Source organism: Cetorhinus maximus, chromosome 30, assembly GCF_964194155.1.
Source record: "Cetorhinus maximus chromosome 30, sCetMax3.hap1.1, whole genome shotgun sequence".
In the NCBI taxonomy this organism is placed as follows: domain Eukaryota; kingdom Metazoa; phylum Chordata; class Chondrichthyes; order Lamniformes; family Cetorhinidae; genus Cetorhinus; species Cetorhinus maximus.
Window position 1 is genome coordinate 7056046 of NC_135908.1, and position 14889 is coordinate 7070934.

At 48.0% G+C, this 14889-nt stretch overlaps 1 protein-coding gene across 1 annotated transcript in view; it reads right to left on the minus strand.

Moving 5' to 3' along the window:
• Positions 1-6135: 6135 nt before the first annotated feature.
• tp53bp1 (tumor protein p53 binding protein, 1) overlaps positions 6136-14889 on the minus strand; it is a 127502-nt gene continuing 118748 nt past the window's right edge. The window contains exons 24-28 of the mRNA XM_078532204.1: positions 11974-12186; positions 11252-11346; positions 9966-10165; positions 7493-7638; positions 6136-6491 (exon numbers count right to left, since the gene is read on the minus strand). Of these exons, the coding sequence (XP_078388330.1) occupies positions 6304-6491; positions 7493-7638; positions 9966-10165; positions 11252-11346; positions 11974-12186 (842 nt within the window). The 3' untranslated portion in view covers positions 6136-6303. The remainder of the gene's footprint in view (positions 6492-7492; positions 7639-9965; positions 10166-11251; positions 11347-11973; positions 12187-14889) is intronic.

The window sequence follows — 14889 nt, forward strand, 5'->3', positions numbered from 1 at the left end:
CCTCGCCTTTGAATCAGAGGGTTGTGGGTTCATGTCCCACTCCCAGAAACCAAGAACTGTGATTGTACTCAAAAGAGTTGCAATCTGTGACTGTTGATAACTCGAAAGAGTATCACGTTGCTGTTTGTGGGAGCTTGCTGTGCGCAGATCAGCGTTTCCCATATTACAGGCATGTGGCTACACTTTGGAAGCACTTCATTGGCTGAAAAGTTTTGTGGAGCACCCAGAGGACGTGACGGGTACCGTAGAAATGTAAGTCTTCTAAGGTGTAAATGCACCAACCCGCACAGTTCTTCCTTCCTGTATCCTCACTCTGTTGAACCTCAGAACTCTTAATTCACCCTTACCTAAAATCTCAAAACTCATTATAATCCTCACTGTTTCTGCTTTTCAAACCCAAGATTGGTATCGCCTTAGTCCCCACCAGCCTGAGAGGTGCTGTGGGTACACATGCATAGACCCGTCCCTCTGGTGGTGTCTGATTTACTTCTACAGAAAATTCCAGAAGCCCCCATGCGACGAAGACAGACACACCAGTCAGCAAACCTAACTCTGGGACGTGAGTCAGCTGAGCGCATGGAAATGGAACAGATTGTCCTCGTCTTTATCTTTCCACTGTGGTCCCTGCTCCCGACACCAGATGGCAGCATCGCTACAGCACCGTGAGTTTACCACTTGTTAATTGAGAAAATGGGTTGACGTACATGGATTGTAATGAATCCAATAAATTGAGGACAAAACACAATGTGTAATTTTACTACTGTCTCTGCTAAGTTGGGGGAGAAAACTTCAGATGAAATACCACAGCAGAGGACACCTTCAAAGTTTGAGAGCAGAAGATTAAATATTTGAAGGGAAAATGTTTTGCAGGGCTATGGGGAAGGAGCAGGGGAGTAGAGCTAATTGGATAGTTCTTTCAAAGGGCTGGCACAGGCACGATGGGCTGAATAGCCTCCTCTTATGCTGCATCATTGTATGATTCCATAAATCAATCAGTAGTAGCTTGTGTTTAAAAGTTGACTCAGGATGACGGTTGAGAATTATTCCACAGCGGAAAGATCCTTGGAGTAATGTTAGTTGTGCCATATTTAATGCAACCTGGTCAGATTAATGGGCCAAAGTCCTGTAATTCCCTTCCTAACAGCACTGTGGGTGTACCTACACCACAGGGACTGCAGCGGCTCAAGAAGGCAGCTCACCACCACCTTCTCAAGGGCAACTAGGGATGGGCAATAAATGCTGGGCCCAGCCAGCGAAGCCCACATCCTGTGAAAGAATAAATTTTTAAAAATTGGATGAGTATTTCCACCAAAAAAAAACACCCTCCTCCCCCCTCACACAACTTTCTCCCTCCTCTCCCGGAGGTGTTGACACTTGATGGGGTGCAGGCCCATAAGCATCAAGCCACCCTTCAGCCCCTCAGCTATCTGGCCATTTCATTCTGTGTGAGCCTAAATGAAATGGCAGGTAGCTATTCAACTACCAGGGGCATCACAACGAAGCCACATTCTGTCCTGACAACTGCGCGTGAAAAATTTCACCCGAGGTGGGAGAGCCTGTGTCATTGATCATAACTGGGGGGTTGGGTGGGGGGGTGGTGGGGGTGGAGCTTTGGTGGATTTTCCATCTGCGGGAATGAAGATGCTGGACAAGCCCCACCCCCACCCCCCCATTCATCTTTCCCTCACAGCCCTTCTGTTCATCGCCCCCTCCTACCCCGCCCCCCACCCAATCTCACCCCTCATCCTAACCTCCTCCCTGCTTCACTCTGCCCAACGCATCAACCGCGCAAGGTCAGTCAGGACACACGAGCAATGCCCCTCACTGTCGCACCCACTCCTACTGCCAGAATCCAACCTGGCCGTTTGAATCATCCAGTCCCTGCTCCTTCATTGGTCCCTCATGACCGCTCATAACTTGTGCACAGATCCCCAATAAATGACAGCTCTATTAAGGCTAGCTGGACCCATTTTACCCAAAAATAAAAATAGCTGGAAAAACTCAGCAGGTCTGACAGCATCTGAGGAGAGGAACACAGTTAACGTTTCGAGTCCGAATGACTCTTCAACAGAACTAAGGAAAAATATCTACGACATCTCTGGCAATCTCTTCTTTGCCTCCACCTATCACTGGCCCTCTATCCAGCTCCACCTGTCCCACCCCCCTTAAACCAGCTTATATTTCACCTCTTTTCTCTATTTCCTCAGTTCTGATGAAGAGTCATACGGACTCGAAACGTTAACTGTGTTCCTCTCTGCAGATGCTGTCAGACCTGCTGAGATTTTGTTTCAGATTTCCAGCATCCGCAGTATTTTGCTTTTATCCGTTTTATCCAAAACCTGTTCTGTCGTGAACCTGACTTGTTTTGTCTCCTTCACTGCAAACGTTAGCATCGTCTCTCTAATTGCTGGATTTCGGTAACATAAAGAACTGCTTTATTTTTGAGACTTTGAATTCTATTTTGTTTTAAAATCTAGGAATAAAAAAGCTGCTCTGTTAAAAGTGACCATGAAACTGATGGTCAGAAACCCGTCTAGTCCACAATGTCCTTTAGGGAAGGAAACCTATTCTTGTGGTGCCCTGGCCTCTTGTGCCCCCCAATTACAATCGCACCACCATTGGCCCCTCTGCCTTCACCTGCCTGGGCCCCAATCTCTGAAATTCCCTCCCGACACCTCTCTGCCTCACTTCCCACATTTAGGAGACTCCTTAGAAACCTACCAAGCTTTAGGTTATCTGGCCTAATATCTACAACCAGTTGCTTGGTAGAGTTTGAACATTGCCGAAAAAGAGGGTCATGGTCACAGCTTTTCAATTTACACTCATCAGGACATTGGTTCAAACCTTGGGCCTTTTTTTGAATGACCCGGGAGCCTGGGGAGCCGAAAGTTCTCCATTGCCCAGAGAGCAGTGGAGGCTGGGTCATTGCATTAATTCAAGATAGAGTTTGATTTATGACAGACAAAGGGAATCAAGGGTTCTGGAGGGAGAGGGGGCGCAGATTGCAAAATAGAGTTGAGACCACACAACCAGATCAGCCATGATCTTATTGAATGGTGTAACAGGCTCGAAGGGCTGAATGGCCTACTCCTGCTCCTAATCCTATGTTGCTTTATCCATGACAACACCTTGGCAAATCAGCGACCTTTTCTCCTGTAGTATAAATTGTTGTGATCGTTTGAAATTTGGTATTCTTGTGTTTGTCCTGATGAGTGCAAGATGAAAAACTCCGACATGCCTCTACTTTGAGCAATTGACCTAATGTCTCCTTTTGTGTCTTTGATCTATAATCCCCTTATGAAACGCATTGGGGGGCGTTTCATTATGTTAAAGATGCTAAATAAATACAAGTTGTTGTTTTTACCCAGCCTGGGCCTCCTTGTGACTCGTGTCTCAAACCAATGTGATTGACACTTAATCACCCTCGCAAAACATCCCAGCGAGATACTCGGTTGTGTCAAGCCATTGCCAGTGGTTCAGGAAAGCTCGCCATCACTTTCTCAAGGGACAATTAGGGATGGACAGTGAATGCAGGCCTTGCATTTATATAGCACCTTCCACAGCCAATGAAGTACCTTTTGAAGCATAATCACTATTGTAATGTTAGGAAATGCAATTGATAATTTGCACACGGCAAGGTCTTAACGAACAGCTATGTGATAGTGACCAGGTAATCTGTTTTCGTGGTGTTAATTGAGGGATAAACATTGGCCAAGGCACTAGGGGAAGGACTATCCTGTTGCTCTTCAAAAAAGTGTCCTGGGATCTCTTGGATCCACTTGAGGGAAAGCGGGGGCCTCCACTTAATGTCTCTACTGCTCTAACTGAGGGGGGTGCAGCATCTGTGCAGTGATGTGTTGATCTGGGTTAAGTGCTCGTGGCTCTAGAGTGGGGTTTGAACCCACAGCCTTGCGAGGGAGCTACTGCTGAGACCTCACAATTGAAAAAAAGTCACAGGGTCAAGCCCCACTCCAGAACTTGGGCCTGTGATCGAAGGTGACACTCCAGTGCAGCACACCGAGAATGCTGCACTGTTGGAGGCACCATCGATTGAACGCAATACTAAACTGAAAACCCTGCCCGCTGGTTCAGGAACGGAAACCACTGTAAAGTTACAGCACAGAAAAAGGCCATTCAGCCCATCGTGTCATGTGCCGGCCGAAGGAACTAGTTACCCATTCCAACCTCCCAGCACCCGGCCTATAGCCTCGCAGGTTACAGCGCTTCAGGTGCAGATCCAGGTACCTTTTAAATGAAATTACCTGGAAAAACTCAGCAGCAAAACTCAGTTCTGTTGAAGGGTCATGAGGACTCGAAGCATCAACTCTTTTCTTCTCCACCGATGCTGCCAGACCTGCTGAGTTTTTCCAGGTAATTCTGTTTTTGTTTTGGATTTCCAGCATCCGCAGTAGCTTTTTGTTTTTACCTTTTAAACAAGTTGAGAGTTTCTGCCTCAGCCACCAATCCAAACACCCTCTGGGTGAAAAAGTTTTTCCTAATACTTCTACAAATCACCTTAAGTCTGGATGTTGAAGAGCCCAGTGCCACTACCCAAAAAGGACCCGAGTTTTTACAATAAATGCCACCAAAGATAGATTAATTATTGATTCACTTATCTTAGTCTGTGCAATACGGCTGCTGGCGTTCAGCAGTGAAACAAAAGAGGCTGCATTTCTAAGCGTAATTCCTTGTACACGAAGCATCTTGAGAAAGGTGACAAAGCACAGTACAGGAAATTCAAACCAGGCAACTTGACGCCGAGGAATGAGTCAGCGAATGGCTGTCACTTTCAGGTAAACAAAATATGTACAGGCTCTTCCTGTCTGCAAAGAACAGAGCCACTCGCTGACACATTCCTCAGGGCAACGCCCTGACCAATCAGGGTCAAGCTGCCTGGCTTAAATTTCAAACGATGCTTGGCACTTAACTGTCAAGTCACCATCGGTGGTGCATTCTCCGTGGCGATGCCACTTGCCAACCAATCAGCACTCTCTTCACACAGTATAAATAGTTGTTTTTCCCCTTATATTGGTATTCTTGCGAGTGTCCTGATGAGTGTAAGATGAAAAGCTTAGACATGTCTCATTTTTCAGGAAGACTCAAGTTCTGTACTACTGAACAACTATAAGAAAAACCTGTATTTGTGCAACACTTTTCATGTCCCAGTACAGCTCAGTACAATTTTTAAAAAATTTAAAATGAAGGGTTTTTAAAGAAGAGAAAGAGAAACTAGTTTCTAATGGCAGGAGGGTCTGTAACCAGAGGGGACGCAGAGTTTAAGGTCATTGGCAAAGGGCCAGAGGGGAGATGAGGAGAATATTTGTATGCAGCGAGTTGTTGTGATCCAGAATGCACTGTCTGCAAGGGCGGTGGAAGCAGGTTCCATTGGAACGTTTTTTTGAAAGGAACTGGATAAACACTTGAGGAAAACGTTTGCAGGGTTGTGGGGAAAGATGGCACAAGTCTTTCAGGCATGATGGGCCGAATGGCCTCCTCCTGTGCTGTAAGATTCTATGAATTAAGTATTGTTTCATCTGCCCAGGAAGCCATTCTAGCTATCTCTCGTGTTCGTTACAAAGTGACTCACGCTGGCAGGAGAGAACAGGATGAAACCAAATTTCACTCCTGTTCCCCAAAAAAGATTGAGATCACTAATCAGCCTTGACTGAAATAACATCTCAAACCCAGGCCCTTTAGTTTTTTTTTCCATTCATGGGATGTGGGCGTTGCTGGCTAGGCCAGCACTTATTTCCCTTGTTCAGGGGGCATTTAAGAGCCACCAACCACATTGCGATGGGTCTGGAGTCACATGTAGGCCAGACCGGGTAAGGACGGCAGATTTCCCTCCCTAAAGGGGCATTAGTGAACCAGATGGGTTTTTACAATTGACAATGGCTCCATGGTCATCATTAGACTTTTAATTCAAATTTCACCATCTGCTGTGGTGGGATTCGAACCCGGGTCCCCAGAGCATCACCCCGGCTCTCTGGATCGCCAGCCCAGCGACGATACCACTGCTCCACCACCTTCCCCAAAGTTGGGCTCAGTACCACTCTAAGCTAAGGCGTGTTGCCATAAATAAAACACTCACTTGAGAAATAAAGTTAATTTAAAACTGACAAAAAAAGCCAGAACCACAGTTTACTCCATGTTTTTTAATAAAAATGAAACCAATAAAACTATGTACATTTTCATACATGCAGTTACAAACACACACAATTAAAAGCTTCTAAAATGTAAAACAACGTCACAATTGATTGGCGGTTGAGGGAGCGAGGACAGGGCACAACTGGACATTTCCTTTTAACTGGGTTGGTAGGTGTGTTTGTACTTGGGGTGGCTGTTGTGACTGACTCTCTGTCCCGTGACCAAACTCTGGATGATCCACTCCTGCGAGACAACGGGGAGGGCCAGTGACTCAGCGCACTTCAGCAACGAGGCCGGGCAAGAGGGATCCGTCACCACGATATCGAAGATCCCCAGTGGGACATCTGAAAGCACAAGGAGGAAAATCGGGTTAACCAGGAGGTCCTGCTGCATTGTATCCGGCCTCAAACACCAGGGGCTGATAGTCACGCTCGGTTTAGGGTCTGTTTTTTCCCCCCCCCCTTTGCTGTGGGTCTGGAGTCACATGTAGGCCAGACCGGGTAAGGACGGCAGATTTCCTTCCCTAAAGGACATTAGTGAACCAGATGGAGTTTTAAGACAATCCTATAGTTTCATGGTCACCACTCCTGAGACTAACTTTTCAATTCCAGAGTCATTAATAATTGAAGTTGAATTCCGCCGACTGCCGAGGTGGGATTAGAACCCTTGTCCCCAGAGCATTAATCTGGGCCTCGGGATTACTGTCCAGTGACATTACCGCAACATCACCATCTTCCCAACAACTATATCCTGCACAATGTCAACACCTACTGACAGTTTCATTCAAAGTCAAGGATGGACCCATTGCAGTAAGGCACACACTTACCAGGGACAGTGTAGAGGGAGCTTTACTCTGTATCTAACCCCGTGCTGTACCTGTCCTGGGAGTGTTTGATGGGGACAGCGTAGAGGGAGCTTTACTCTGTATCTAACCCCGTGCTGTACCTGCCCTGGGAGTGTTTGATGGGGACAGTGTAGAGGGAGCTTTACTCTGTATCTAACCCCGTGCTGTACCTGTCCTGGGAGTGTTTGATGGGGACAGTGTAGAGGGAGCTTTACTCTGTATCTAACCCCGTGCTGTAGCTGTCCTGGGAGTGTTTGATGGGGACAGTGTAGAGGGAGCTTTACTCTGTGTCTAACCCCGTGCTGTACCTGTCCTGGGGGTGTTTTTTTTTGACACACTGTCCCCAAAGTGTTCCAATCCCCATTTTTAATACTCCCCATTTTAAGAAAAGGAACTGGCCTCTCTATTTCTATAGTGCAAGTGGATGAGGGCTGCAAATTTCACACCAAGTGCAGAGATTTCACTACTGAGCAAGCTCGAGGTCAGGCTGAAGCTGCTCACCCTTGTTGTGTGCTGTTGAATTGTGCTGTCTGACCGACATCGCTCCTCCCATCATAAGAATCTCCGACCACAGGCTAAGGAAACCCTCCTGCTGGTCGGAAACAAGCAGCAACTTCATGTTCTTGAACGGAGTGGTCCGTGGATGCCTGCAGGAGAGAGAGAGAAGAAGGGAGTGGTGAAAGAGAATGGGAAAAGAGGGACCGTGAATATATCAGGAAGAAGAGATGGCTAGAGGATCAGTCTAAGTTTATTTTAATGTTTTCATGGGCTTTGGGGTGTCTACGAGCATTCAACTAGGAGGATTAGATGGGTGGGTAGAGTCAGTGATAGGGGAGGGTGTACGTGGGGCTGTGGGAGGGGGTTAAATGGGTGGGTAGAGTCAGTGATAGGGGAGAGTGTACATGGGGCTGTGGGAGGGGATTAAATGGGTGGGTAGAGTCAGTGATAGGGGAGAGTGTACATGGGGCTGTGGGAGGGTAGAGTCAGTGATAGGGGAGAGTGTACATGGGGCTGTGGGAGGGGATTAAATGGGTGGGTAGAGTCAGTGTTAGGGGAGAGTGTACATGGGGCACTGGGAGGGGGTTAAATGGGTGGGTAGAGTCAGTGATAGGGGAGAGTGTACATGGGGCTGTGGGAGGGGATTAAATGGGTGGGTAGAGTCAGTGATAGGGGAGAGTGTACATGGGGCTGTGGGAGGGGATTAAATGGGTGGGTAGAGTCAGTGATAGGGGAGAATGTACATGGGGCTGTGGGAGGGGATTAAATGGGTGGGTAGAATCAGTGATAGGGGAGAGTGTACATGGGGCTGTGGGAGGGGATTAAATGGGTGGGTAGAGCCAGTGATAGGGGAGAGTGTACATGGGGCTGTGGGAGGGTAGAGTCAGTGATAGGGGAGAGTGTACATGGGGCTGTGGGAGGAGATTAAGTGGGTGGGTAGAGTCAGTGATAGGGGAGAGTGTACATGGGACTGTGGGAGAGTCCATTATTAAGGATGAGATTTCAGAATACTTGGAAGTGCATGGTAAAATAGGGCAAAGTCAGCATGGTTTCATCAAGGGGTGGTCATGCCTGACAAATCTGTTCGAATTCTTTGAGGAAGTAACGAGTAGGTTAGACTAAGGAGAGCCAATGGATGTTATCTACTTGGACTTCCAGAAGGCCTTTGACAAGGTGCCGCACAGGAGGCTGCTCAGTAAGATAAGAGTCCATGGTGTTAGAGGCAAGGTACTAGCATGGATAGAAGATTGGCTGTCTGGCAGGAGGCAGAGAGTGGGGATAAGGGGGTCCTTCTCAGGACGGCAGCCGGTGACTAGTGGAGTTCTGCAGGGGTCAGTGTTGGGACCACAACTTTTCACTTTATACATTAATGATCTAGATGAAGGAACTGAGGGCATCCTGGCTAAGTTTGCAGATGATATAAAGATAGGTGGAGGGACAGGTAGTATTGAGGAGGCAGGGAGGCTGCAGAAGGATTTGGACAGGTTAGGAGAATGGGCAAAGAAGTGGCAGATGGAATACAATGTGGGGAAGTATGAGGTCATGCACTTTGGTAAGAAGAATAGAGGCATAGACTATTTTCTAAATGGGGAGAGAATTCAGAAATCTGGAGTGCAAAGGGACTTGGGAGTCCTAGTCCAGGATTCTCTTAAGGTTAACTTGCAGGTTGATGCGGTAGTTAGAAAGGCAAATGCAATGTTGGCATTTATTTCGAGAGGACTAGAATATAAAAGCAGGGATGTGCTGCTGAGGCTTTATACGGCTCTGGTCAGACGACATTTAGAATATTGTGAGCAATTTTGGGCCCCGTATCTCAGGAAGGATGTGCTGGCCCTGGAGAGGGTCCAGAGGAGGTTCACGAGAATGATCCCAGGAATGAAAGGCTTAACATATGAGGAACGTTTGAGGACTCTGGGTCTATACTCGATAGAGTTTAGAAGGATGAGGGGGGATCTGATTGAAACTTACAGAATACTGAAAGGCCTGGATAGAGTGGACGTGGGGAAAATGTTTCCATTAGAAGGAGAGACTAGGACCCGAGGGCACAGCCTCAGAGTAAAGGGAAGACCTTTTAGAAGAGAGATGAGGAGAAACTTCTTTAGCCAGAGAGTGGTGAATCTATGGAATTCATTGCCACAGAAGGCTGTGGAGGCCAGGTCATTGAGTGTATTTAAGACCGAGATAGATAGGTTCTTGATTTGTAAGGGGATCAAAGGTTACGGGGAGAAGGCGGGAGAATGGGGTTGAGAAACTTATCAGCCATGATTGAATGGCGGAGCAGACTCGATGGGCCGAATGGCCTAATTTCTGCTCCTATGTCTTACGGTTGGGTAGAGTCAATGATAGGGGAGAGTGTACTTGGGGTTATTGGGGGGAGAAATTAAATAGGGGGTGTAGAGTGTGGATCTATAACCCTGAGCAACAGTGGAGAAGAAAATCAAAGGACGATGCAGAAAGGGAATGTTTGTCTTCTCACCACTCCAGGATGCGGTCTGCCTCGACACTGTATCCTGCAGGAAGCATGTAATTCTTGTAAGGCTGCAGCTGGTTTGCGAGGCAACTGTCCCTGACCCAGAGGTTAGACACACACGGAACTCCACTGGCAATACAGAGGAAGTATTTCTTCGTTCGACAGTGCTGGTCTGCGATCAGTACGCACTGGTATGCAGCTTTACACTGAAACACAACAGGGTCACAACGTGAGGTTCACTGGGAGCAGCAGAGAGGTCTCTGAAAAATATTTAAACACCTGTGTACGTAATAACTTGAAAGCAGAGTAGTTGGTAAAGGAGGTGGCCCTGGGTTACTAGCTGCTGGGACCAGATTTTAAAACCCACGCCAGCCACCGCCACCTCAAATGAAACAAAAAGACAGCACCTAATCGACCAATCTGTATACATCGTTCCGGAGAATTAGAACACCATTCGGGACTCTCTTTCGAGATCAGAGAGCAGACAGATTATTGGTGTGGGGTACAGCAGAGGGAGCTGAACTCTCCTGCTCTTGGTGCCAACTCCGGAGGGTGGGATGGAACATCGAGGATCTGCACGCGGGACGGGAGAGTTTACAGAGGTCGGATTTCGCAAGGATTTCCAGTGCCGCGGCTGTTGCAATTGCTGAGTTGACGGCTCTCCGTGGTGCCTTCTGCACTTGCTGCTTCATTGGAGCCCGACTCAGGCAACCAGTGTGACTGTGTCATTGTGACTGTGGTGAAACACAACGGTGAGTGTCACTGGCTCAGTGGGTTGTACTCTCGGTTCTGAGTCAGAAGGTTGTGGGTTCAAGCTCCACTCCAGAAACATGAGCGTATAATCCAGGCTGACACTCCAGGACAGTACTGAGGGAGTGCTGCACTGTCAGGGGCATTGTCTTTCAAATGAGGTGTTAAGTTGAGGCCCCATCTGCCCTGTCACTTGGCTGTAAAAGATCCCACGTCACTGAAGAAGAGCAGGGGAGTTCTGCCTGACGCCCTGGTCTACATTCATCCCCTCAACCAACATCAAAAGGACAGTTTGTGTCTGTCACATTGCTAATTGCGACTGTCACTACAACAACAACTACACTTAAAGTGTGCTCCTTGGCTACGAAAGGCACTATATAAATGCAAGCCTTTCTCTGTCCAGTCTGATGAGCCTGTGTCTCAGTTTGTTGCACGGTGCTCCATTTGGTCTACTCCCTTCATCGTTCTCATGTACCTCTCCACTTACCCAAAGAGCAGGGCAGAAGGCTCACTATATAGAAACAGCTCATGGTTTATCTTACCTGTGCTTCATTAAAATCCTGGAGAATATAGCCACCACCAGCTCGGAGTTGTTTCTCAGTGTACTGCTTATTGTAGGCTGCAGTCTCCACATACTCTACAAATAAACAGGGACACAGTAAGATCCCAACTCCACTCTCACCTTACTATCCAAAAACTAGGGGCAGGGGGTGGTAAAGGGATCAGGAAGTGGACTGATGTTTCCATTCTCTTCCCCCTCTGTTCCAAAAGCAAAAAGAGGACAATTAGAGAGTCTCGGCAGTGAATGGGGTCTGGGATCTACCCCAGATCCTGTGTGTGCCTCAGTTCCGCGCTAGACAGTGAATTTACAAACCGAAGCTCGGGCGAGTCACTAATTCAGGTCGGAACTATTTCCAGAGGTTCGATCGGATGGTGCAGTTTGCAAACCCACCGTATTAAGTCTTTAACTCACCAGCGCGGGGATTGAACCGCATAATTATATAAAACTTCCCCTCGTGCCCCACACCCCCAACCCTCTGCCTGCGACTGGAGTGTTGCACACTCTGTCCTCCCACTCCCCTCCCAAGTGTTAGGCTCTTTGCTCTCCTCGCACACCCCACCGGCCCCAGCATCGCCCTCGCTCCAATCCCCCTCACCCACCTCACCTCACCTTCCCCCCGACCCCCAACCTGCCGTGAGCTGCGTCATAATTAAACAGGAGGAGGAGGCAACGTGGGCAGAAGGGGGTCAGATGGTCTCTTACCCTCGTCCTCCTCACTGCTGACCGCTCCGTCCCGTTGAGCTTGTTTGTTGGTCCTCCGGTCCGACTCTGTTGCCACGGTGAGGATGAAGGCGTAGCCCACGAAGAGGGTGGGGTTTTTCGGGATGGGGCCGTGCTGAGCTTCCAGTAAAGAGCCGGACTCGCTGGAGACGTCTCCCTCCGAGGGGCTGGTGAACCCACTCGGTTTCAAGCTCCCTGCAAAGCCAGAAACCACAGCTCTCAGCATCACACAGGATTCACAGAGACAGTCCATTCGGCCCAGCCAGTTCATGCTTCACTCCGGCCTCTTCCCATCTTCCTCATCGAAATCTGTCATCGTAAACCCTCTAGTCCCTTCTCTCCCATTTGCTCGTCGAAATGTATCTACGCTATTCACCTCAGCCACTCTGTGGGAGCAAGTTCCACATTCTTTCCACTCCCTATGGAAAGATTTCCCGAATTCCCTCTTGGATTTATTAGTGACCATCTTCTACTTATGGCTCCTAGTGTTAGTCTCCACTGTAAGTGGAAACATCTCTTTTTTAAAATTTATTCTTCCATGGGATGTGGGCGTCGCTGGCAAGGCCAGCATTTGTTGCCCATCCCTAATTGCCCCTGAACTGAGTGGCTTATTTGGCCATTTCAGGGGGCAGTTAAGAGTCACCCACATTGCTGTGGGTCTGGAGTCACATGTAGGCCAGACCGGGTAAGGACGGCAGATTTCCCTCCCTAAAGGGGCATTAGTGAACCAGTTGGGTTTTTACAACAATCGATGATAGTTTTATGGTCACCTTCACTGAGACTAGTTTCTCCTTCCAGATTTTATTAGTTGAATCAAAATTTCACCAGCTGCTCTGGTGGGGGAATTGAACACACTGCCCAGACGAGCCTGGGCCTCAGGATTACACGTCTAGTGACGTCATCTCCCTCAGTCTACCCTAACAAACACATCATCTCCCTCAGTCTACCCTAACAAACACATCATCTCCCTCGGTCTACCCTAACAAACACATCATCTCCCTCGGTCTACCCTAACAAACACATCATCTCCCTCAGTCTACCCTAACAAACACATCATCTCCCTCGGTCTACCCTAACAAACACATCATCTCCCTCGGTCTACCCTAACAAACACATCATCTCCCTCGGTCTACCCTAACAAACACATCATCTCCCTCAGTCTACCCTAACAAACACATCATCTCCCTTGGTCTACCCTAACAAACACATCATCTCCCTCAGTCTACCCTAACAAACACATCATCTCCCTCGGTCTACCCTAACAAACACATCATCTCCCTCGGTCTACCCTAACAAACACATCATCTCCCTCGGTCTACCCTAACAAACACATCATCTCCCTCAGTCTACCCTAACAAACACATCATCTCCCTCAGTCTACCCTAACAAACACATCATCTCCCTCGGTCTACCCTAACAAACACATCATCTCCCTCGGTCTACCCTAACAAACACATCATCCCCCTCAGTCTCCCCTAACAAACACCATCATCCCCCTCAGTCTCCCCTAACAAACACCATCATCCCCCTCAGTCTCCCCTAACAAACACATCATCTCCCTCAGTCTACCCTAACAAACACATCATCTCCCTCGGTCTACCCTAACAAACACCATCATCTCCCTCGGTCTACCCTAACAAACACCATCATCTCCCTCAGTCTCCCCTAACAAACACCATCATCTCCCTCAGTCTCCCCTAACAAACACATAATCCCCCTCAGTCTACCCTAACAAACACATCATCCCCCTCAGTCTACCCTAACAAACATCATCATCTCCCTCAGTCTACCCTAACAAACACCATCATCTCCCTCAGTCTACCCTAACAAACACCATCATCTCCCTTAGTCTACCCTAACAAACACATCACCTCCCTCAGTCTACCCTAACAAACACATCATCTCCCTCTGTCTACCCTAACAAACACATCATCTCCCTCAGTCTACCCTAACAAACATCATCATCTCTCTCAGTCTACCCTAACAAACACCATCATCTCCCTCAGTCTACCCTAACAAACATCATCATCTCCCTCAGTCTACCCTAACAAACACCATCATCTCCCTCAGTCTACCCTAACAAACACATCACCTCCCTCGGTCTACCCTAACAAGCACCATCATCTTCCTCGGTCTACCCTAACAAACACCATCATCTCCCCCGGTCTACCCTAACAAGCACCATCATCTCCCTCGGTCTACCCTAACAAACACCATCATCTCCCTCGGTCTACCCTAACAAACACATCATCTCCATCAGTCTACCCTAACAAACACATCATCTCCATCAGTCTACCCTAACAAACACATCATCTCCATCAGTCTACCCTAACAAACACATCACCTCCATCAGTCTACCCTAACAAACACCATCATCTCCCTCTGTCTACCCTAACAAACACATCATCTCCCTCAGTCTCCCCTAACAAACACCATCATCTCCCTCAGTCTACCCTAACAAACACATCATCTCCCTCAGTCCACCCTAACAAACACATCATCTCCCTCTGTCTACCCTAACAAACACATCATCTCCCTCAGTCTACCCTAACAAGCACCATCATCTCCCTCAGTCCACCCTAACAAACACATCATCTCCCTCAGTCTACCCTAACAAACACATCATCTTGAAGGAGCTCATCCCTCTGAGGAAAGTGCCCCAGCTCGTTCAACCCTTCCTGCGAGTGAGAACCTCGCAGTTCTGAATGAGGGAGGAGCTTATCAGGTGACCCAAAAGTACATGCTAAAGACATTGGGCTAATACTCGAAAAGGAAATATTTGCAGGGATATGTGGAAAGAGCACTGGGGGGGTGGAGGGGAGAGTTAATAGGTTACTAGGCAGACAGTGGTAATGTCACTGGACCAGTAATCCAGATGCCCAGGCTAATACTCTGGGA